General features: G+C 36.9%; 1 protein-coding gene and 1 pseudogene across 7 annotated transcripts in view; one reads left to right on the top strand and one right to left on the bottom strand.

Annotated features, from left to right (window-relative positions):
* LOC108396514 (histone-arginine methyltransferase CARM1-like) overlaps window positions 1-24,834 on the bottom strand; it is a 281,263-nt gene that overhangs the window by 145,667 nt on the left and 110,762 nt on the right. For all 7 annotated transcript variants that reach the window (XM_073228590.1, XM_073228591.1, XM_073228595.1 and 4 more), the window contains exon 2: window positions 20,853-20,978. In XM_073228590.1, the coding sequence (XP_073084691.1) occupies window positions 20,853-20,978 (126 nt within the window). The remainder of the gene's footprint in view (window positions 1-20,852; window positions 20,979-24,834) is intronic.
* Window positions 10,227-14,470, top strand: LOC108396224 (small ribosomal subunit protein uS2-like; annotated as a pseudogene).

Genomic DNA, 24,834 nt, shown 5'->3' with positions numbered 1-24,834 from the left:
TTATGTTAGGGTATTTTTAATTAAAAAATAGAAAAATATATACATCTTTTAAATTACGTATGTGGCTTGATTATGTGGCTCACTTTGTATTTTCACTGGTGAGCATCCCAAGCTCCTACAAGGAAGCAACTCTGTCTCATTGATTTTTTGTGTCTTGAGCCTATGCAATGTCTGTTGGCCAAGTGCTGAGTGGAGAAACTCAACAATAGGATGAAACCTTTGATTACAATATGGCAAAGTCAGCTGACAGGGGAAAATGACAGCAGTAAGGGACAAGGGCCTGGCAGAACCAAAACATGCTTAATTTGAGGCTCTGGTAAAGTCTGGGAAGTACCAAGTGGCCCCGGTAAGGTAGTGGCTGGTGCACAGCCCCAAAGGCCTTGGTTCAAATCCTAGTACTGTTATTAACCAGCAAACGACCTTGACATGTGACATACACTTTGAGCTGCCTCAGTTTATCTGTAAACCAGGGATGATTATAGCATGAACCTCATGTTGCAAGGAGAAATAAAGGAGATTCTGTTGGTACAGTCCCTGAAGCATAATGATCAATAAATGCTAGCTTTTTCTTTTATTAGTTTTTATGAGCCTGTCATGAAGGAAAATCAATTTTTTTAAAGTTGCCCAAAGCCAACCCGCATTAAGTCATTTCCCTGCTGAATATTAAAACAATTTTTAATCTGAGATGACAAAAATAATTTGAGCTGGCAGATGGCATAGTGTTGTCACCCACTTTGTTGCTTGGAATTGAATGGATTATATATAAATACACCAAACTCTTTTCTTGTCTGGAAAAGCACCCAACTCCAAGGTCTGCTGTGTGTTCTGTGGTGCTGAAGTGGCCCAGCTCACTGGTGTGATGGCACAGCAGAGCAGGGGGTGGGCCAGCCGCATTGACTGAATCAGATGGGACAGGCAGGTTTGGCTTCCTCATACAGTCTCCAAATCCCAGAGACTGAGAACAGCATTTGCTTCTTGTTTATGCTACATGTCCAACATAAGTCTCTTTAGGCTCTTTACTTCACATTATTCTCACTAAGGATCCAGGCTAGAAAATGCCCAGGATTGTGGCTGAAGGAAAACAGGAACACGGTGTTTCCCACACTAGCTTATAACACCTTCGGACAGAACTGACACATCTTTCTCACATTCACTGGACAAAGAAGTCAGACATCCATGCCTAACTTCAAGGGCGTGGGGGAGTGGATCCTATCATATGGTAGAAGAAGGAAAGCAGAATGAATATCCTTGACAGGTCTGATGACTACCGAGAAGATGATCTTGCAAAGGCAGAGATATGATGCCACCCAGTGTCCCCAAATCAAATATTGGGATTCTAATAAAAATCCCCATCAGTTTCACATAAACAGAAAGCAATGGAATGCAAATTGAAATGATGTACTACCTTCAGATCTGAATTAGTAAAACCTACAACATCCAATTTTTCAATGTTTCAGTGAAACGATATACTCAAACACTGCCTGAGACATCATAAATCAGAATGTGTTTTAGAAAACAATTTAGCAATATGTATCAGATCAAGAAATGAAAGTTCATATTCTTTGGCACATTTATTCAACATCTGTGGATTGATCTGAAGGAAACCATCCAAAGGCTATAGGCCCAAAAACATTTATTTATTTGTAGTATAAAAAAATGCTATTACTAATTATAATAGCAAAAAGATTACTTATAATTTAAAAAGTAGAAACAATTTAAATGTCTCACAATAGAGGTCTGATTAGGTAAGCCATAGAAATTCATTTGTGGAATATTATTTATATATTACCAATGATGCTTATAAAGTCTAACAAACATGGAAATATGCTTATGATATAGTATTAAATGAAAATAGTTGGATACAAAATAATATGTAAATAATAATCATAACCATTTAGAAATGGATACAAAAGATGCTAAAAAATAATTAAGCCAAAATGCTAACAGCAGTTGTATTAATACTAATGTCACATCAGATATAATAATGAAAAATAAACTTTAAAATGGAATCTGACCAATCTAAAATTATCTCCTGTTGAGAGGGGTTCTGTGAAGTGGCTGTTTGGGCAGAATTTACATTTAGACAGGATAACAATGCAAGCTCATAGTAGTGCTCAAAAATATTGTGTAAAAAAGGAAAAAAGGATGAATGAAAAAAGGAAGAGAAACAGCAATAAATGAATGATGAAGTAAGAACATGAAAATGGAGGTATCATCTCTCTTAAGACCTCTGACTAGGTAACATTAACCACTAATGAGAGAAATCGTTTTCAGACCTAAAAAGAACAGCCTCCCAGGATCAGTTCTGTGTGGGCAATAAGGTTCTAAGAGCCACAGGAACTCATTTGTTCCTTAATGTCACCACCATGCTGGAGTCTCCCCTGCTTTTATTTCCTTCTCCCCTTCAACCAACCCCTAAGAGTGGTCCAGAATAGGGTCTGGGTTAGAATGTCTGTATATTAGATCAGGTATTTCCCTTCAACCACAGAGAAAATAAAACAATGTTGATCTTACTGTCACTCTGTGATCTGCCGTTATTTTAATGATCTGCTCTAAACTCATTTCATTTAATGAAATTCCCAAGAAAGCCTAAAGCCTAAATCTAGGTTTCCCTATGGAAGAAAGACCTTATTTAATCTAAATAGGCAAGACTGCCATTTTGGTGGTAAAGGATGTGCACTGTACCACCCTGGGGCTACACTATTTACTAAAAGTGTCATAGACTTATTTATTTATTTCAATTCTATAGCAAATGGCAGTAAACTGTCTTTTTTTCTAACAAAGTCAGGGTACCATGATAACTTTCTGGCAAATGAAAGAACAATTGTCTTAAGGAAGGGTTTGTTTGTTTGTTTGTTTGTTTGTTTGTTTGCTTGGGGACAAAGAAAGTGTGTTGTCTGATGGCTTTGAAGCATGCTCAGTGAGCACATACATGAGTGCTTGCTGTTCCCTCCACAGTCTACTCTAGAAAGGGGTGGCACACTCCAATGCGTCATGGGTCAGACAGGTTTTGTAAACAGGTGTAGTGGGCCATGCATTTCTAGAAAGTATTGGGGACAGTTAAGAAACTGGAGTGGAAACTACAGACTTAGACTAAATGCCTCCAAGCTTAATTTTAAAACAAAACCACCCTGTAAGTTAAATATAATTCATCTTCTGGTAAATCCATCCCTCTGATCATCATTTTGTAACTCTGGTTCTTGGTCAAATAAGTGATTTTTTGAAAAGGATCGAATGCTGCTTATTTGTTGAACCTCAGTTTTCCTATTCATTTCCAGCAGTCTTAGACATCTTGTGTTATAGAAATCTTAGAAGGTTTCTAAGTTAGTGGCTCTCAACCAGGGGTGACTTTGCTCCACTCAAGGAACATCTGGCAATATCTCAAGACATTTGGTTGTTACAACTTGGAGGGCAGAGGGGTTGTGTGTGTGCTGTAGGCAATAGTGGGTAGAGGCCACAGATGCTGCTAGGCACCCTACATTACACAGGACAGCCCCCTACCATAAAGAATTATCCATCCCAAACTGTCAATAGCACTGCTGTTGAAAAACTGGTCTAAGTAGTTGTGTGAGAATTAAAGATGGAAAAAAAGCAAAGGGACCTTTAGCTTGATGCGAAGAGAATCCTTAAAACATGAGCAGTATCTATAGATGTGTATTGTAGACATAAAAAAGGGTTACCCCATTTCTGGACTCAGCACAATGAAATGGGTGCCTGAGATGTTAATGAAGAACTATAAGCATTCCTAGGCAAACGGCGGTCCTAGCTCCTTGTTCTGGGGACTCCTGGAAGCACCACTTTGTCCCCTCCTCCATCTCCTTGTCCACACATTTGTGTGATAGGCAATGGCATGTACGGGCTGCAGGAACCATTACTGTATCTGTGAGTTGCTGGGAATATATTTCATTATCATTTGAACTATTGGATAAGATGCTTTGTCATCTTAAATTCTTTCATCAGAGAAACCTTTACCCATATTATTACTCTTGTAGCTGAATATGGATGTTATACTCTATAACACTAATTATTTATAAAAAGGCTATGCTTCAGGTAAACTGTAAAATTTGCATACTGGGCTGAACATATATCTCCTGCAAGTTACTTCAGTAGAGAAATGACTTCTGAATTTCAAACTACCAGAAGAAGATTTTAACTCCATTCTGATGTAAGATTGCCATTAATCACATCCCAGTAATCTGGTAGTCCTTTAAATGGGTAAACAAATATGTTGTCTTTGTAAATTCTTTACAGAGTTCCCTTCCCTGAGATGGGTTTCACATAGCATACTGACTCTCCCTGTATGGTCCATGACTCCCTGAGGATACATTAAAACATCTTAAAATACATGAACCAAATTAGTTTTGGGTCATCACTACTTTACTTGGGAACCATAGGAAATCTTGCCACACAAAGAGAAGGTTGGGAAGGTTGGGGGAGAAAGTTGCTTTGTAACAAAGTGCTCAAAAAAAATAGAAAATAAATGAAAGGAAATATTATATCCCTGGCATCCAGCACAGTTCCAGAGTGGCTGAGGGTTTTAAGCACCAAATAATATTTTAAACTGAATGGTAGGTGGTATTAATAATGCCTCCTATTTAAAAAATTTTAATTTAACAGTATATCTAGAAATTCTTATCATCAAGTATGCAGAGGTTTTTTGTTTGTTTTTTAATGGCTACATGGTATTCCAAATCATTAAGAGCCTAATGAAGGACATTTTAGTTGTGTTCAGTAATTTGCTATCATAAATAATGAGCTAATGTTAATATTTTCATAAACTTTATTTCTTCCCCTTGTATTTGTAGGTAAAATTACCAGGAGATCAAAAGAAGGATCCATTTTAATTTTAAATCTATTGCCAAACTGCCTTTTCTAGAGGCTGTTACAATTTACACCCCACAGGGTGTATCGCAGTGCCTATTTCCCCACAAGACCTATATAGTGCATTAACAACTTTTTATGAATAAAAAATTTTAAATATTAATTTAAATATTTAAACATTTTCTTTTGTATTAATCTAGTATATGACATAAGTTCCTTTGACACTCCCAAGAGAACTAAAGCATTTGAACGCACTTTAAAGAATGGGAGGAGGGATGAAGAGGGAGAATGCAAATAGTAATGATAAGCACAAACTGTCCTATAGTAAATAACCTTGTTATGCTTTTCCAGGAGCTATTAGTCAAATACAGTAAAACAAAAATTATAAATATTCTCAAGTTCTATTACTCAGTCACCTGAATTTTCTGCCATTGCTACTGTAATTGTAAGAGGGCATTTCAATGCAGCTCCAAAGCTCTTGATAAATACACCTTGGATGACCAGCAGGTAGATTATAATCTTGTAGGTAAACAGCATTTGTTTCCTGGAGAAGTGTTCGTAGCTCTTTATACCTCAAATTATATTTTTGTGGACTTTTCCATCTATGACTTACTTTTTTACTTTCATTATGAAGATTTTCAAATGTACCTAAAGTACATACATTAATAATGATTTCTATCAGCAAGTTCAAAACTTTCTAAGATTTTTTCAGTTTTAATTCATTTCTACTGCCTTGTATTTTTTTGTTTCCTTGGCTGGACATTTTAAAGCAAATCCCAGACATAATGTCATTTCATCCATAAATATTTTAGTAGTATACAGATATTTGGTGCACATGTTCAGCAGGAAACAGGAACCCGAGAATATGGTTACCATAATAAATACTGTGAGCAGGAAGGCATGGAGTGGCCAGGCTCCAGCTGGGTTTAAGTGAAGTATGAGTTTCCTCATAAAAGAAAAAATTTGAAAAACAGCTCCTTGAAACTCAGGAGTCTTTACTTTTTACTCTCTTGTCACCTGAAATAGAATTTCACATATACTCAACAGTATAGCAACTTTCACATAGCAAAAGGGCATAAACATCTATAACACAGATAAATCTAGTTATAGTTGGTAACTTCAACTCTCTACTCTCAGTAATTGACAGATAAGTAGACCAAGATTTATTAAAGATCAATCAACTTGACCTAACCAATACTTAGAGAATAGTCTACCCAATAATAATGGAACACATATTCTTTCCAAGTATACATGGAGTATTCACCCAGATGGACCATATTGTAGGACATAAAAAAAATTGACAAATTTGAAACTATTGATATCATACAAAACATATTCTCAGACCACAAAAAAATTCAACTAGAATACAGGAAGACACCTGGAAAATCTGTGAATGTTTAGAAATTAAACAATATACTTCCAAATAACCCATGGATCAAAAAAGAAATTCATAGGCCAAAGAATAAATGATAGTACAGATTCTTACGAACATAACATACCAAAATTTAATGGATGCAGCTAGAACAGTATGTACAAAAAGTGTATAGCATTAAATGTACATATAAGAAGAAAAGAAAGACTCAAATTAATGATCTAAGCATCTATCTTAAGAATTTAGAGAGGGAAGAGTAACCAGAGAATTAATTAGAAGGAATAAAATAATAAATTCAAAGGCAAAAATAAGGGAATATGGACAAGAAAGGGAAAATGAATGAACCCAAAAGTTCTTTCATTGAAAGGATCAGTAAAGTTGATATAACTCTCAGTAGACTAATCAAGAAAAATAAAGACCTATTACCAATATAAGAAAGGACATCATTAATCAGATTGATGTAAAGGAATATTATGAACAACTTAGTGGCAACTAATTGGCAAGCTGGATGAAATGGACAAATTCCAGGAACGACATACACAATTAAAACTCAGTAAAAAGTAGATGCATTCCATGGATCTGTATGTATTAAATAAAACTGACTTTCTAGTTAAAAGTTTCCTTACAAAAAAATTTAAAGCCCTTCTGGCTTCAGTTGTTAATTCTAAAAAACATATGGAGGAGAAATGATGCCAAATTCCATACAAAGAGTTCAGAAAATCAGATTAGGGGATATAACCCTAGTCTTTTAAGACCAGTATTACTGATACCTAAATCAAACAAAGACATTAAGAAAACTACAAAGCAATATCTAAGGAACACAGCTACAAAATTTATTTTTAAAATTCTAGCAAATCTAATTTAGCAATATATAAAAAGGGTCATATATCATGACAATGAGGTTGAACTCAAAAATTCAAGTTTTTTAAACATTAAAAACCAACATATAAAGAGGCTAAAAATAAAAATGATACAATAATCTTCATAGATTCAGAAATAGCATCTCACAAAACACAATTCAATATAGAAACTATTAGTAAAGTAGGAATAGAATGGACTTTCCTCAACCTGATAAAAGACATCTATAAAAAACCTAGAGTTAATTAATGGTGAAAACTGAATGCTTTCCCTGGGATCATAAACAAGGTAAGATATGAACTCTAATTTCTTCTATGCAACACTGTACTGAGGTACTAGCTGGTGCAATAAGCAAGAAAAAGAAATAAAAAGCATCCAGAGAGGAAAGGAAGAAGTAAAATTATCTCTAACCACAGATGATCATTTATGTGTGAAGTCCTAGAAATCTACAAAAGAAACTTACAAGAACTAAGTGACTTAGCAAGATTGCAGGATATATAGGGCTAGCATACCAAAAAATCAACTGCCTTTCTAATTCAATGGATAACAAACATTTACTAAATTTGGGCTGTTTGATGAGCAACATTTTTTTTTGCATGACATCAAAAGGCCTTCATACGAATTTCTTATAGTTACATATAACAAGGAAAGCACAGCAGCTTTATAGTGGAGCTACGGAAAATATCTTGCCCTTGACCTGGTGATCAAAATTCATATGACTAACAAGGGACAGACCTACGAGAGTGCTCACTGATGTGATATCTCGAGAAGGACACAATATCAGTTAGGCAGTTTTCTGACTGGGGATCCATAACCAGAATCATCTCATGAGGAAACATTACAAAAACCCAAACTGGGGAATACTCTATAATAGCTGGTCCCTGTTCTCCAACTATCTTGATGCCATGAAAGAAAGAAAAAGGACAAAGAACTGTTTTAAATTAAAGGATTCTATAAGAAATCTCAAAGGAAAATGAACTGAGATTAAGGGGTTTAGAAGTTAGGAAAGATTGTTGAAACCACTGCTGTCAAGGGATTAATTTGCAAGAGACTTGCAAAACAACCCAGCAAGTTCATCACAGCATCCTGCATCAAGCACCTGGAAACTTCCCATATAGAAACTGCAGAACCACTAAGGGCTAAAAGCGATACATGCGGTGAGGTCCTTTCTCTTCCAAGGTGCTCAAGGTGGAAAGTGAAACCACAAGTTCTGAAAAACTAGCCTCTTAGGAATCTCAGTAGAAACAAGACAGGCAGTTTTTACTTGTGAAATGTAGGCAGGGTACTCCTTTCTAGTCAGGGTGAGAAAGGAGGATCTTCTTTAGTATGAAGTGTTCAAGGAGAAAGGGGGGATTTCAATGAGAAAAAAAAACTCAACTTTAGATGCTGGATGTGACTGCAGGCCAAGAAGAGAGAAAGGAGGCCAGAAGCTGCCTGACTCAAAGGTGGCCCAGTCCCCAAGAGAGGGGGCACAAATAGATCCCAAAGGAAATCTGAGTTAGGAGCAAGAAGCACAAATCAGGGATGCTCCATTTGTGTCATGGGGACCACTTTGTTTATAACTAGAAATTCAGCTAAGAGCCAAAAGATGCAGCTTAATGGTCATAGAGCAAGCTGTGAAGTAACCTATCAATGTGTGTCTATATACCGGAAGATGTACGTGGATGAATGCATTTTGTTTAGAACTGTAAGGATATCTATCCATTGTGACCATGGCTACTGGGGGGGGGGGGTGGCGAAGGGGGGACAGGGGTGAGGATACAGAGAAGCTTTCACAGTCGACTTTCTTTATATATTACTTGAATCTTTCACCTAGAGAATATAGTCATTTACTTATGAGATATAAAAAGAAAAGGGAAGAAAGAAAGAAAGAAAGAGAGAGAGAGAGAGAGAGAGAGAAAGAGAGAAAGAGAGAAAGAGAGAAAGAAAGAAAGAGAAAGAAAGAAAGAAAGAAAGAAAGAAAGAAAGAAAGAAAGAAAGAAAGAAAGAAAGAAAGAAAGAAAGAAAGAAAGAAAGAAAGAAAGAAAGAAAGAAAAGAAATGGGAGGAATGAAAGACTCAAGCAGATCACAAAAAAAGGTGCTAACTCTGCGGCATCTTACTGCACTGATGGGCAGTGACTGCAGTGGGGTATGTGGGGGGACTCGATAATAAGGGTGAATGTAATAACCACATTGTTTTTCTTGTGAAACCTTCATAAGGGTGTATATCAATGATACTTTAATAAAAAAATAAATAAAATAAAAAGGTGCTTAAAACGGAAAAAAATAATTAAAAAATAAATTAATTAATTAATTAAAGGATTCTAAAGAGACATGACATCTAAATGCAATGCCTGATTCTGACCAGATGCAGTACCAAAGAGGAAGAAAACTTATTACAGACATGATTAGGACGATTTTTGAAACTGACTATGGACTGTAGATTAAATATAAACATCGTATAGATGCTAAATTCCTGAATTTAGTAACTGCATCCTGCGGTTACAGAGGAGGTTCAATCTTGTTTATAGACTATGCTGAGTGAAGTACTAAAGAGTAAAGGAGTATGACACATGCAAATTACAATGGTTCAGAAATAAAATGGGAGTGTGCTTGTATATATGTAAATACATACAAAGAGAGAGAGCAAACATGACTACTGTACATTAATAAATTACTTTAAAGGATATTCAGAAGTTTTCTGTAATGTTTATACAAATTCTCTATAAATTGGAAAATTTTTCAAAATAAAAAAAGATGGAGAAACTTTTGCATGATTCATAAATTCCCAGAAAAAGGTCCACTAGGATCTTTATTTATTTTTCTCAGTTAGTGAAATGTTAATAAAAGTTGGCTTTCCCATGTTTGTATTTCCATCCTAATTAAAGATATGAGTTTTTCAGATTAAACGCCAACCAGTGAAGAGGGAAGGGGCAGTTTGGAAGCTGTTGAAAGAACACGGGCCTTGCATTTTCTTTTTCTCACTTGGGTAATTTCCTTCATATCTATGAGTCTTAGTACGTTTGCTCAAAAATGGTAATAAACAATAATAATATAGCAACTTCACAGGGCTTCTGTGAGAATTACAATGAGAAAAATCATAAATATGTACCTTTACAAAATCCAGTGCTGGGCCTCTGCTTCAAGCCCTCAAATGTTTTCAATCTCCCTCAGAATAAAACCAAGATCCTAACCATGGCCTCCAATATCTTACCTGACCTGGCTGCTAGTTCTCTGCTCTTGCCGGTGTCCTTCTTGCAAACCGATGGTCTTCCTTGGTTTTATTTAGTAATGATTTTCAAAATCAATGAATGTTCCTGAGGAGTTAGTTGCCTGTCTAATTTTCCCGGCCCTGGAAACTGAACAAGCCAAGCTGCTGATTCCTCTTTCGGGATCTGTCAGGGCAGGTTGTCATGCAAAAAACTGGAGTCCACAGCTATAGGAAGGTAGTGGCAAGTGAGGAAGCAGGCTAGGACTCCAAGGGTCCCAGATGGCCCAGATCCCAGGTGGCTGTGGGGTCTTGATTGTCACTTGTCAGCCTTGATGTGGACACAAAGCTGTCTGCTCATGCAGTGCCCTTCTTGCCACTGCATGGAGGCTCTCTCTCCCTAGTGCCACTGTTAAAATACTCCTGCCTCAGGGTCTTTACAGTCTGTTGCCATCTAGGCCACCCTTAGCCCAGACACATTGTTCATCCCGTCTCCATTGCCATTCTTTGTTCAGACATCATCTTATCAGTGAGGCTTTCCCCCCAAATTACCTACAAACAGCATACACACTTAATCCCCTGTCATTCTCTGCCTCTTCCCCTAATTTATTTTCTTTATAGCACTTACCATAGATATGCTCTCACTATAAGTGCGCATTTATTTATTGTTTGTGTCCTTCCCTTAAAATATCAGCTATATAATTGTAAGAACTTCTATTTATTCAGCATTGATCTTCAGCACATAAATAAGCACTTGGCATGTAAAATATATGAATGAATGAATGAATGAACAGGAAGTAATAAACCTTGCACATTTCTAGGACATACATAGTCAGTGCTTCATAGATACTACCTTAAGTCCATTTAATTAAAATACTTTTCTCTATTGACATCTGACATTATTAAATATCCCCAATGCTTCTAAAAGACATGAATTTAAATGTATTGGATTTCACAGTGGTCTTTCAGATTACTGGAGAATATACTGACTTGGGCCTACACAGGCCATGGAGATGATGGAGTCACAATTCTGAAGAAGGAAAGGAGGAAGGGAAGAAACATTCCTCATGTAGACATATTTAGATATTTGGTCATTTCTTTCCTAGTGGTACTACCTAATTATCAATACAGGTCAACTCCCCAGTGAAGTTAGATTTTCTTTCTCACCCAAGTTACAGATAATTGGCAGCTGTTCACTCATTTCTAAATATAAAATAGCAGCCCCCCATATCAAATGCCATACCCTCTTACTCCAGAAAAGCAGAGCACATCTCAAAAATTCAGCAATTGTGTCTGATGGGCACTGACATGAGCAGACAGCTTTGTGTCCACATCCAGGCTGACAAGTGACAATCAAGACCCCACAGCCACCTGGGATCTGGGCCATCTGGGACCCTTGGAGTCCTAGCCTGCTTCCTCACTTGCCACTACCTTCCTATAGCTGTGGACTCCAGTTTTTTGCATGACAACCTGCCCTGACAGATCCCAAAAGAGGAATCAGCAGCTTGGCTTGTTCAGTTTCCAGGGCTGGGAAAATTAGACAGGCACCTAACTCCTCAGGAACATTCATTGATTTTGAAAATCATTATTAAATAAAACCAAGCAAGACCATCAGTTTGCAAACATCTGCATCTGAGATCCCTCTGGTGTTGGGATTCCCTCTTAGCAGAGATCAGGAGATACAGGAACTATGTCCAGAAGAGGAACATGTTATGAGACATCCTTGGAAAAATTCTCAAGTGAAGTCTGAAACTCCTGCCATCAATTGTTTTTCCTTCTTACAGAACAAGAGACTAATAGATTATAGCCAATGTCACAAAACAAGATCTTTGTACCCATTCCCAAAATTCAGGGTACACACTAGCTGGGTGAAAAATTCATGTTCAGAGTTAATCCCAGCTATGGGTTCCTTATTTAGAAATTTTCATTTTTATTTTTTTATCAGTATACACAGATTAAAGAGAACCTAAGTCATTTGTATTTTAAATTAGGCAAAAGCAAGTGAATCCAGATTTCATTATTGAACCCACATCTGTCTCAGGCAATGTAATGAAAAGGTCAGTTCACTTTCTCTCCTTATCAGATAAGTCAGCTATTATTTTCAGAGGCCGTGGTGTACGATCGGGGCTTTTGACTCCTGTCACTGACCCCCCACCCACATGAGCCACGCTGGTCTGGGCCTCGTGACTATTCAGGCTACTTAAGATTCTCTCCTTCAGGTAGAGGGCTGGAAGCAGTGTGGATAGTACCTGGAAACTATTTGGCCATTGGATGTGATAGGGAGTAAAATGCATCCCTGTTTTTCTGGATTTTTGTCTATTGGAATTCAAAATTTCCATTTCACTGCAACTTAAAGAGTCAAAGGGAAGTGTTTGTTCAGAAAATGAAGGCAACCCAAATTTTGAGAGCCTCCAAAACATAAAGTTCCCAAGCCTGCTGAGACCTTTGGTACCAACTTTGAACAGTACTCTAGGCTTGAGACATGCATGTCATGGAAATACATATTTTACATAGGGTTTAAAGTATGGTTTCCTTGAGTATTAAGTATGCAAAGCATAAAGACATTAGAAGAAAGGCTTTTTTTTTTTTCCATTTGGTTTTCTTGGCCACACAACTGCTCCTTATTCTTTATTTCTTAAAACTGAATGTGTGTCATTAGGGAGGCTGTGTGGTACATGGGAAGAATTCTTGGCTTTGCAGTCAGGGAGTTCAGGATTGGAGTCCTTGGTCAGTTATTATTCATCATATTATCTTGAGAAAGTGGGTTCTGAATTTGTTTCCTCACCAGTAAGATGACCCAGTTAAATCCTCCCTTCAGTAGGTGTGAATATCAGATAAATGGTTATCTAATAGGTTAAATGTTTATATTAATTTACTTAGGTTAAACGTTTACAGTGTAAGTGAAAATGACATTTTGCTCTTAGCCTAGTTATGTCCCATTTTTCCATTTCTTCAAGTCTTGCATTCCTGAGAGTCATAAACTACAAAAAACATTCTAAAATAGTCACATCCTAAGATTTTCCACATCGTGATTTTCATTAGCAAAGATAAGAATGTCTTGTCTTTGCTAAAACTGATAACCTTTCCACACTACCCAGAAAAAAGTCCATGCAGCATTGTTCTGGGTTCCCACCATAACTGAAAGGGAAACTTCCACAGTGTCCGGAGCCCCTGATGTCCTGCAAATAAAGGAGGATATCCTCAAATTTCTGGCAATAGGAACCCATTTATGTGGCACCAACCTTGACTTCCAAATGGAACAAATACATCTACAAGAGGAAAAGTTTTGACATCTAATTATAAAAGAAGAAAATTTGAGAGAAGCTTCTGCTGGAGCTCATGCCATTATTATCATCAGAACCCAGCTGATGTCAGTGTCAGGCCCTCCAGGTACGCTAGGCAGCAAGTCTGCGGCTGCTATTGGGCCACGCTTACTGCAGGCCATTTCACTCTTGGATCTTCACTAACCAGATCCATGTGGCCTTCCAGGAGCCATGACTTCTGGTGGTTCCTGGCCCCAAGGCTGACTACCAGCCTCTCACAAAGGCCTCTTATGTTAAGTTGACTACCACTGCTCTGTGTAGCACAGCCTCCCCTCTGCACTGTGTGGTTACTGCTATCCCATCCAACACCCAGGGAGCTCACTCACTGTACTGGCCTGGGATGTTCTGCATATGTGTGGGACTGCCTCCTGGGAATACCCATGGAAGGTCACGTCTGATCCCTACTTCTACTGAGATCCTGAAGAGATTGTAAAGGAAGAGCCAGACGCTGCTGGAAATGTGACCATGTGAGAACGTCAGGGGGAATGCACTGCTCCTGCTCCTGAGTTTACTGCTCCTCAACCCCAGGTCACAGATAGGCCGGTCTGAAGGAGCAGATGCCCTTGTGCCCATTTAGCAGTTTCCTACTGAAGATGGGGATGCTCAGCCCATCACTGAGGACTGGAATGCAGCTCCCACTGCTCAGGTCACCGAAAGGGTAGGAACATCCACTGAGTTAGGCTGTTATTCCATAGTCTCTTAAACAGAAAATGGAAATAAGGTTGACAGAAAATAAAGTCTCTAAAACTGTGGCCAAAAATAATAAACTGATGCAAACATAATCTAATCAGAGCTGTAGGCTATCATACTTGACCTACAAATATAGCTTTCTCTCTTTAGCTGGGATCCAGCTATTGTGAAAGCAGGACTCCATCATATATATTTTATTACTGGAGACTAAAGTCCACTTGGAACTCCAAAAATATTTATTAAGATTTTTTGTTTGACCTTTTAACACAGAGGCCCCATCAAGATATTCACACAGACTTACCCACCAGAGCTTCTGAGCTGCAACACCTGAGAAGGGCACTTTACAGGACCTCAGGTCCAGGCCTGGCTTCCTTAGATTCTGGGTGAGTTTAACTGCTAACAGTGATTTTGCACTTAATGAGTCTATTTCTAAATTATTTCCAGCTTATTGCTCTCTGGATAACTGGTTTTATTTCTGCTTCAAGCCTACTTAAATTATTTCTGTCTAATGAATGTCTGGTTCCCTCTAACAAGTGAAAAGTACTGAGAAGTTGACATCTATCTTCATTTGGTGTTGTCTGCCTACAATTTTGAGGATATTGTGAATGACTGAGGCACCTCCTTCTCTATAACCAGGTCCACAGTGTACCAAGGCTAGGAGCCTGCCTCAGCTGAACTGTTAAGAGAGTTGCCCTGTGGAAAGTCCTGCACTACTGATATTATTTTTTTTTACCTGTAAAAGAAATTCTAAATAGCCTGCTTTCCTGCAAAGGTTGTCCACGTATGTGTTTGTGTGATTTCACTTGGCCTCTGAATGAAGTTCCCTGTACTGTAATTCTCTGGGAGTTTATACATGAGAAAACCTCCTGGGGTTGAATAGCAGAAATGTTTCGGGAAACAGCCTCCATGGGTCTCTTGCTGGGACTCACTTATGATTTATCAGATATACTAAGAATGCAATGCCTTGGCTACCCTTTGCCTGGGCTATCACTCAGGGCTGTGTATGCAGCAAGCAACCTTGAGGTATGAAGTACTATCTTTTTCTGGAACAAATAGCTGGTTTGCTTACTGCTTGCTATGAAATAGTGGGTTCTCTGAGCTTAGTGTTCCTCTTCTGTAATGCATTCCACCACACGTGCAGGCACCCATCTGACTCCCCGCATCTGCCTATGGGAATTGGTATTCAGAAAACAAACCATATTCTGACACCTGGCTACGGCTCTTTCGATAAGTGATTACATCTTTTATCTCTGAGGCATGAGTCTTGTGCCTTCTGTCAGCATTTATAAAACAGTGGCAAAGTAACTTGTTATCTTACAAATACATAAAATCTCATCCATAGTTCTTGGCACATACAACTGGCTTTTAATATGGTCTGTAGTTGTAACCTTCTGTGTGTGTATCCAGTATCTGGGGGGTACCCTTTAAGATCACAGGAAGATAGAATTGCTATTTTTTTCTCCATTGAATTTTTGATAGAATTTACCTGTGAAGTCACTGGGGCTTGAAGTTTTATTAATGGAATAAAATTTATTTAATAGTTACAGTACTCTTGAGATTGACCTGTGTCAATTTGACATTTTATATTCTTTCATGGAATTGTTCCATTTCATCTAAGATGTCAGTTTTACTGGCAAATTTATTCATAATGTGCATGTTATCCTTTTAATTCATAATATCTATAATGATTTCTCCTATTTCTTTCCTGATATTGGTCATCTTTTTTTTTTGATCAGCCTAGCTAGAGATTTATCAATCTTATTAGTCTTTTCAACAAGTCAGTTTTTGGTTGCATTATTCTCTCAATTGTTTACCTACTTTCTGTTTTGTTGATTTCTACTCTTTACAGTATTCTTTCTTCTGCATTTTTGGGGTTCCCCTTTTGTTTTAGCTTCTTACAGTGGAACTTTAGTCAATTTTATCTATTTTATTCTTTTGTGAAAAAGTTTCTTAAATTCATTAATCCTTCAGTAAGTATGGCTTTACTTTTGTAACCAAACTTTGTTTTGATATGTTGCATCTTCACTATCATTTAGTTCAAAATACATTCTAATTTCTCTTCTGATTACCTCTTTCATCCTGAGATACTGAGAATTATTTTAACTTCCATGTATTTGGGAATTTTGCAGATATCTTTCTGTTACTGAAGCTGGATATTCTAAATGTTGTGCTATTGATTGTCTAGTCTAGATTTTGTCGCCTTCCTTTAAGGAGTACTGAGGTTTGTTCAGTCAGGCAGAGTAGCTAATTGTATGTCAACTTGATTCTTCTAAAGACTTGCGGTTGGTTTTGCCTTGGTTGGCACAGAGAAGTCTTAACTCTAGATCTAGTTTAGATGCTACTAAGGTGTGACTATTTTGTAGTTTCTTCTTTATGCTTCAAGCATTCACAATAGTGGTTATTGTACTTCCTGTGGAAATCTACCCTGCACATGTTCTGCTTAGGATTTATTCAGCTAGAAACTTAGGGAGAGCCCTATACAGATTTATTTTTTTAGCTCTGCCTTCTAATAAAAAGCTTTCTCTGGATTAACCTGCCTTAGAAATTCTACCAGTTTTAGCCTTTCTGAATGCAAATTTATGTATCTTCAACTCAGCAAGAACCAATTCTATACAAACTACCCCATTCCAAGTAATTCACCAAATCTATAGAATATGATAATCTTAATACATCCAGAAAAACATTTGACAACATGCAATGCTCAATCATGATAAAAATTTCCAGCAAGCTATCTACCTACCATTTCAGCATTTTATTAAAAATAAAATAAAATAAAATAAAATAAGGGAGAAATGTGGGATCCACATATAAATCAAGTATAAAAATCAAATGAATAATCATATCTGACTTGATTGTTTATAGTTCATGATGTGTGATCAAAACCGAAAGTTTCTGTGATATGACTGCCCTTGCACTGTTCCCCATCTAAGAACTTATTCACTACGTAAGAACTTGTTCACCATGTAAGAACTTGTTCGTTATGCTTCAGAAGATTGGAAAATGTTGAGAATTATGCTTGGGGTTGATTAATGATTGTGCATTGAGTCCCCTATACAGAATTTTATTGTTGTTAACAACCATTTGATCAATAAATATGAGAGATGCCCTCTCAAAAAAAAAAAATTTTCCAGCAAGCTGAGGATAGATGGGAACTTCCCCAATCTGATAAAGGGCAGCCACAAAAAACATACAACAAACATTATACTTAATGGTGGCATACTGGACTTTTGCCCTACAGTCGGGAAAATGTTATGGACCACTGCTCTCCCAGGTCTGTGCAGTACTATACTGGAGATGATGATAATTTCAAAAAGTCAAGGAAAGGTATAAAAAGCATAAATATCAGTAAAGAATGAAAGCTGACTCTATGTGCATTTGACAGAGTTTTTTGAAACAGGAAATTCTAAGAAATCCAAAACATAACTACTAAAACTAGTAGTGAATAAAATAGGTTGTAGTATACAATATTGACATTAAAAATTAATTTATTATATACCAGCAGCAAACAGTTGTGAGTTTTCAAAATTTTATTTTTGATAGATTCAAAAGCATAATACATCTAGGGATAAATTTGTCAAAAGTTGTATACAACATCTATCTGAAAACTACAACACATTTCCCTTCTGGGGAAAAATTAAAGACCTAAATACACATGGATGGGCCTAGAGAGTATTATGCTAAGTGAAATAAGCCAGGCAGAGAAAGATAAATACCACATGATTTTACTTATGTGGAATCTAAAAACAAAACAAAATGAACAAATCAGCAGTAGACTCGCAGACACTGAGAAGTGACTGGTGGTTACCATGGAGGAGGGGTTGGGTGGGTGAGGTGGGGCTGGGGGATAAAGAGGCACACAGATCTCAATCATAATATAAATTGGTCACAGGGATGGAAATGCAGCATACAGAACACAGTCAATGATTCTGCAACATCTTCCCCTATTGACAGACAGTAACTACTAGTTGGGTTAAAGATTTAATAATGTGGATATCTGTTGAACCACACTGTGTTGTAGATTTGAAACTGATAACATTGAATATCACTATACTTCAATTAAAGAAAAGACCTAAATAAATGGAAAGAAATACCATATTCCCAGACTGGAAGTAGTGGTGTGCTGGTAAACATTTAACAACTGATTCTCCTCACAAAACAAAAAAAGGCCCTTGTTTATAGTTTGCCAGTCTCTGTGGTGTAAATTATCCCATTCTAGCCAGTTTCAGGCTATAAAACTTCTGATAATTTAATAATGGCCTGTTGTCATTTAGTGTAAGCTGTCTTCAGCTTACCAATGGCTGACTTATTATTGTAAAAATGACCATTCTCATCAAACTGATCAATGTCAGTAATAATCAAGCACTTTGTAAAAGTTGACAACATAATATATATGAAAAGGCAGAGGAGCAGGAATATCTGGAACAATCTTGACAAAGAAGAACAAAGTTGGAGGACTTAAACTATCTGACTTTAAGTGTTACTTGGGTAATCCAGGCAATGTGATACTGGTGTAAGGATAATCAATCGAACAGAATAGAAAGCTCTGAAATAGACTATGTCTGTATACAGTTATTTGACTTGCAGGGGTCTTTTCAACAGTGCTAGAATAAATGGATATCCATATTGTCCAAAAATAATCCTTCTCCCCATACTATACACCATATGTAAATAATTAAGATAGATTGTATATATAAAATATAAACACTAGAGCTATAAAACTTCTAGAAAGAAATATAGAAGAAATCATTCACTATTTGAGGGTAGGCAAAGGTTAAGAAACAGAATGCAATAAGCACAAAGAAAAAATGTTAAATTGGACTTAATCAAATTTTAAAACTTCTGCTCAACATAAGGCATCATTCTGCAAATGAATAAGCAAGCTACCCTTGGAGATAACATCCATAAATTCCATATCTGATACATGCCTGTACCTGGACATATAAAGGACAATTCCATAGATAAAACAACCAATTACTTGGGCAAATGATTTGAATTCATAAGCACACGAAAAAGTACTTAACATCGTTAAGCATCAGGAAAATATAAATTAAAGTCACCATGAGCTACAACTACATACCCACCAGAATGGAAAATATTTAAAAGACTGAAAGATCAAATGTTTGCAAAGATGTGGAAGAACCAGTGGAATTCTCATTCACTACTGGTGGAATGTAAAATAGTACAAACACTTCAAAAAAAATTCCGGCTATTTCTTATAAAACTAATCATGCACTTACTCTATAACCTAGCAATTTTCCTCCTAGGTATTGATCCAAGAGAAATGAAAAAATATTTATGTATACAAAAAGATTGGTAGAAGAATATTTATAGAAGTCTTATTCACAGCCCAAACCTGAAGACTGTGTCAATTCCATCAAAATAGAATGGATAAGCATATTACGACTATTACTTAGCAATCAAGAAACAAACTACTAATATTTGCAACAACATACTGAGTGACCTTATTAAAGAGAATATATACTGACTAATTCCATTTTTTAAGAGATTCTAGAGAAGACAGTTAACTTATAGCTGAGAAAAAAAGCAGAACAGTGATTACCCCTAGAAGGACGGGAACAAAGAATGACTGGGAGAGGGCATGAGGTCACTTTCAGGAATGATGCTATTCTTCAGATTTGTGCATCTCAATGTATGCAAATTTAATCTTATTAGAAAAAAATGAGAAATATAAATTTTGAATTCTAGTTAAGGATATGAAAGTTGGAGCACATGGTGGTAAAATGTGCTGGTTATTGAAATTATGTTGAAATGAATCATAAAAATAAGATGGACTGGTAGATGAATTGAGGGGTGGATAGAGAGATAGATACATGATAAAACAAGTTCCTTAATCTGGCTGATTCCAGAGTCAGCCTAGAAATAAGAAACCAGTTTAACTTCTTTATCCTAAGTAGTTATCAATAATGAAACAGCTTTGGATATTTTAGCTAACCAGGGGAGAAATATATACCATTGCTAATACTTTACATTGCTTGGATTAACACTGTATGTAAAAAGGAACAATTTATATCTAAATTAAAAAAATGACATTCGGCTGTCTAAGGTAGACCCAAGGCATTGTTAGCCTTAATTGTCTTTATCAGACCAGATGTCTTCCAGAGCACCTTTCAGCCCTGTTTTAAAATAGTTCTATTTAGTTTACTTTCCTGCTGCTTGAAATTTGTTGCCCAGTGTCTAAAAATGTTCAATACATGATTCAAAGGCAAAACAGGCTCAAGTCATTCTGACTGACTCTCATGCTGAAAATCCCATTTCTGCAAAGGGCCATATCTTCCAGGAGAATCAACAACAGTGGAGAAGATCTGGTTAATCCTTGGTGGCCTCTCCTGCCGCCTTAGATGAAGGAAGGCCGAAAGGGGAGCTAAGAATGAAAATATTCTCATAGTCTAGGAAAAGGCTGGCCGGTCTCAAGCTGCGGTGTCAGGAAGGCGCCAGAGGCAGCTGCAAACCGTACTATCATTCAATGAAAACTCTGAACAGGAAACATGCTACCAAAAGCCAACCAGTAACAGCAAAAAGCCAGCCTCTCCGGGGCTTCATCTGTGGAAAAGACAGAGTCAGCACAGGCACAAGACTTACCGGCATGAGACTCAAATTTCAGCAAGGCACTGTGGTATCCCAGAGTAATCAAGATGGACTCCTTCCCCACACGGCAACATTCAGTATCTTTGTTGAGTAAACATTTAAAGACACAGACGCCATCATCTATGAAGGGGTAAAAAACCAAGGATTAGGGAAATCTATTTTGAACATCGTTAAAAGGTTCATCAATGCTATTCCTACATTTCTCTTATGTTCTCGAGGTTCCCCATTTCCTTAATGTAATGCCTCATCAAACAAGGGAATATGAGGATCAGAGATAAAAGGGGTGAATCTAACCATGGCCAAATTCCAGTTCTTTGAAGGTGGGGGCTTTAAAACACAGGGCTCAGAATTGACTCTTGTTGGCTCTTGCCTTTACATACAGGGCCTCATTCCCTGTAACGATTTCCCAAATCACTGTTTATCTCTTGTTGCCATCCTAGGAGAGTCCAGATGATGTCCCTCCGGATGGCTCTGGAGCACCTACAATGTGCCTGACATATCAAGAAAAGTCCCCATTGTGAGTATTACCACTGCCAATAGACCCCGATGAAGACAAGGCAGAGAGGTCAGGTCCGAGTACACGCGGCTAATAAGGGCATTACCGGAATTCAAACCCAGGATGGAATTTGACTCCAAAGTTAACGTTGCTCCTGTGACATTGTGCTCAGGCAAGTATGATAAAGAGGGGGCTTTGTTTCAGCAAGCAGGGCCCTTGTTAAGTAAGTGGCTAGGGTCTCATTAGATTTATACATATATACCTAATTGGGAATAACTCACTAATCCTCCTTTTACAAGTTAGACAGGCCTTTATCACTAGGGAGCAAGAGTATGGTGGAGAAAGCACTGAACTCGGGGTTTTGCTTTATCATGATAGTGACTAACCCAGGAGCTTGACTCGCTTAGTCATACTTCTGCATTACATAAAACAAAAATATTCATGCGTATTTCACAGGCTTTTTGCAGATATTGAATAATGAAGGTAAAATAATTTCTAAAATCCTATTAAAAACAGTAGGGACTATTATTTCTCTCATTATAAAGTAATCTTAGTTCCTCCTCTTAATATCTTCCATTCTCCCTTACAAAATACATTAAGTATATTAATTTAAAAACATAATTGTATATAAAATTCTGCTATACATGAGTATATGCACATACATATTACACACACACACACACACAGAGTTAAGATGACCAAGTATTTTCAAATATTTTTATCCATTATATCAAATAGATGAGTACCACTTGATAGAAGCAATCAGAAATATTTTTCACAAAACATCCTAGCTGGTTAAATGGTGCAGATGTTTTGTAAACATTTTCTTGGCATAAAAAATGATTACAGGTTTAGTTATTACAGCCCACTCAGTGTCTCAAAGGCATCCGGGTCTCCTTGCAGGGAGGTAGTCATGAATGTAGATGCAGAAGAAGGGAATTAGGGGCTCTTTTAGATAATATGTTTTCTTGAAATCACAAGAAGTATTTTATTTTTCAGTAACTCAGGATTTTTAGATTTAGCAATTGTTTCTCTTATGGTTTTGAAGTAAGATAAGATGGCATGAAGATGGGAGGAGGATTCTAAGGCTTCTACACTCCCTTATATATACATGACAGTTACAGCCTGTGCTCTTTGGAGGCAGGGGCATTTTTACTTTATTTTCTGAATCATTATCTTTTTTTACTTTGAGTCAAAACCTAGCACAGGTTAATAAATATTGTACTTAATAAATATTCTTTGAAACAGGGAAAGCATTTCCCCATGTACTGATTGCATACCATCCCAGAGTAGATAAAAAGCTTCAAAATGTATTTGATTCAATTCTCCTTGACCAAAGAAAGAGCTTCACTGTTGTTTGCTTTTGTTGTGATTTGATTAGGATTTAAATTGAGTTGTTGTTTTTTCCTACTTTTATAAATTATAAATGCCTACCCACATATCTATCCTCTTTTCTTCATCCTCTCTCTATCCTCTATTTAAATAAGGGTGGAGAGGGCTTTTTTATATGTGCCATAAAATCCAGAAAGTACTGGTAACTACTTAAAAATTTCAACTTGACCTATGGCAAAAATTTTTAAATCCTTTGAATAAGATTGAAAAGCAATGATAAACTAGGAAAATATTGTCAACATGCCAACATGCACAACAAAAACTTGCATCCCCAATGTACAACCAACTCTAAAAAATAGTAAGAAAAAAGCAACCCTATGAAAAGTGAGTAAGAGGAATCAGTAGGCAATTGGCAACTAGAAAAATGCCAATAGCAAGAAAAAAAAAGTATGAAAAATAATGAATCTTTGTAATAATCAGATAAGTGTATACAAAAGAATGAGATCTAACTTTTTATCTTCCATCAAATATTTTAAAAGGATATATTGACAGTATCAAATACTGGAAAGGGTATAAGAAAACAGTGAAGGACAGTTGTTAGGAATGTAAAAATTCTGTATTTCTAGACTGTATCTGCCCACATAGTTTAAAATTTAAAATCTACGTATTCTTTGCTAGGCATTCTGCTTATAATGACTTCTTCCAGGATGTACTTTATCAAGTGTAGATGAATGTATATTTAAGAACATTCATCCTAGAGTTGTTTACTATAGCTAAAAAATGCAAAGAAGCTAATAGTCCATCCCTTACCTGGTTGGTTAAATGAAACACAGTACCTCCATGTTCAGATTGCTAAACAGCATGTATAATATTATTGTAACACTTTAATGTTGCATTTATCTTCATAGAAAGCTATTTTAAAAGATACACACCAAAACATCATCAGTGGTTTCCTCTGGATAAAGACATAAAAATGGGGTCATTTTTATGATCCTATGTCAGGTACATGGTTTGCAATATTTTCTCCCAGTCCTTAATTTGTCTTTTCATCCTAACAGGATCTTTCACAGAGCAGAAGTTTTTAATTTTGATGTGGTCCAATTTATCAGCTTTTCCTTTAATGGAGCCTCTTTTACTGGCAAATCTAAGACTTCACCTGAGTCCCTTGACCTTGCTCATTCTACGATTTGATTCCATCTTAACTGGATAACTGTGACAGTCTCTCCTCTGCTATCTGCTCCTGCAATTGAAAATGAGTTCACACTACCCTAAACTGCCAGATTATAACTGATGAAGCACATAAGCAATCATTGGAATCCTTTGCTCAAATCTTCAAAAATTCTTCTACTGAATATTTTTAAAGCACAGAACCTCTTATTTGGAGTTGTAACCTCCCTTCCCCACCAGGTACCTTTCCTACTTCTGCCCAAGCAACTTCCTGCCCCCTAAACATATCTCATACTTTAGTCAAACTAACTAGCAACTGCTCTTCAAAAAGAGTTTCTTACTATGGTGGAAGTAAAGATGTGAATTAAAAGAACAGCTCCCCTCTATTACTGAAAATATTACCTAATTTATCAATGTCCGTTTCAGATGCTACCACCTCCATGACCCCTTGTCTGACTGACTCCAACTGGCACGTTTTCTCCCTTGCTTCACTAACCCATGGGCACTTTGCACCTCTCCTACAACACTTAGCTAATTTCTGCATTTGTACCCCAGTCTTATTTATTTTGCAAGATGTAAGACCATCCACAAGCAGCAACTGTGTCCTCTTTGCTTTTGATTCCCCTGGAGGACCTGGTACACAGCAGGGACCATGAATTGTTAACTTGACCGGAACCACTGTCAGCATCACTCAAGTTCAGACATGTGGCCTATTTGCCACATCCACTGTGAAAAACAAAGTAAAAGGACAAACTCCACTCATCTTTCCAGCCTCTGAATCAACTTAAATTTTTTCTTAGCCAGATCATTGTTTCCGCACATGACCATGGCAGAAAGAACAAAAACACTGAAACCAACTCCATAATGAAATTTTAAACACCTCTGTGACCAGTATTTTCAAATCAGAAGGAAGTAACTTTTCAATCTGCCTTTAATGAAACAGCGTGCCACTTCCCTAACAGCTTCTGCAGAAACCTACTG

This window comes from Manis javanica, chromosome 2 (assembly GCF_040802235.1).
Source record: "Manis javanica isolate MJ-LG chromosome 2, MJ_LKY, whole genome shotgun sequence".
In the NCBI taxonomy this organism is placed as follows: domain Eukaryota; kingdom Metazoa; phylum Chordata; class Mammalia; order Pholidota; family Manidae; genus Manis; species Manis javanica.
This window is presented reverse-complemented; position numbering and strand designations above follow the sequence as displayed.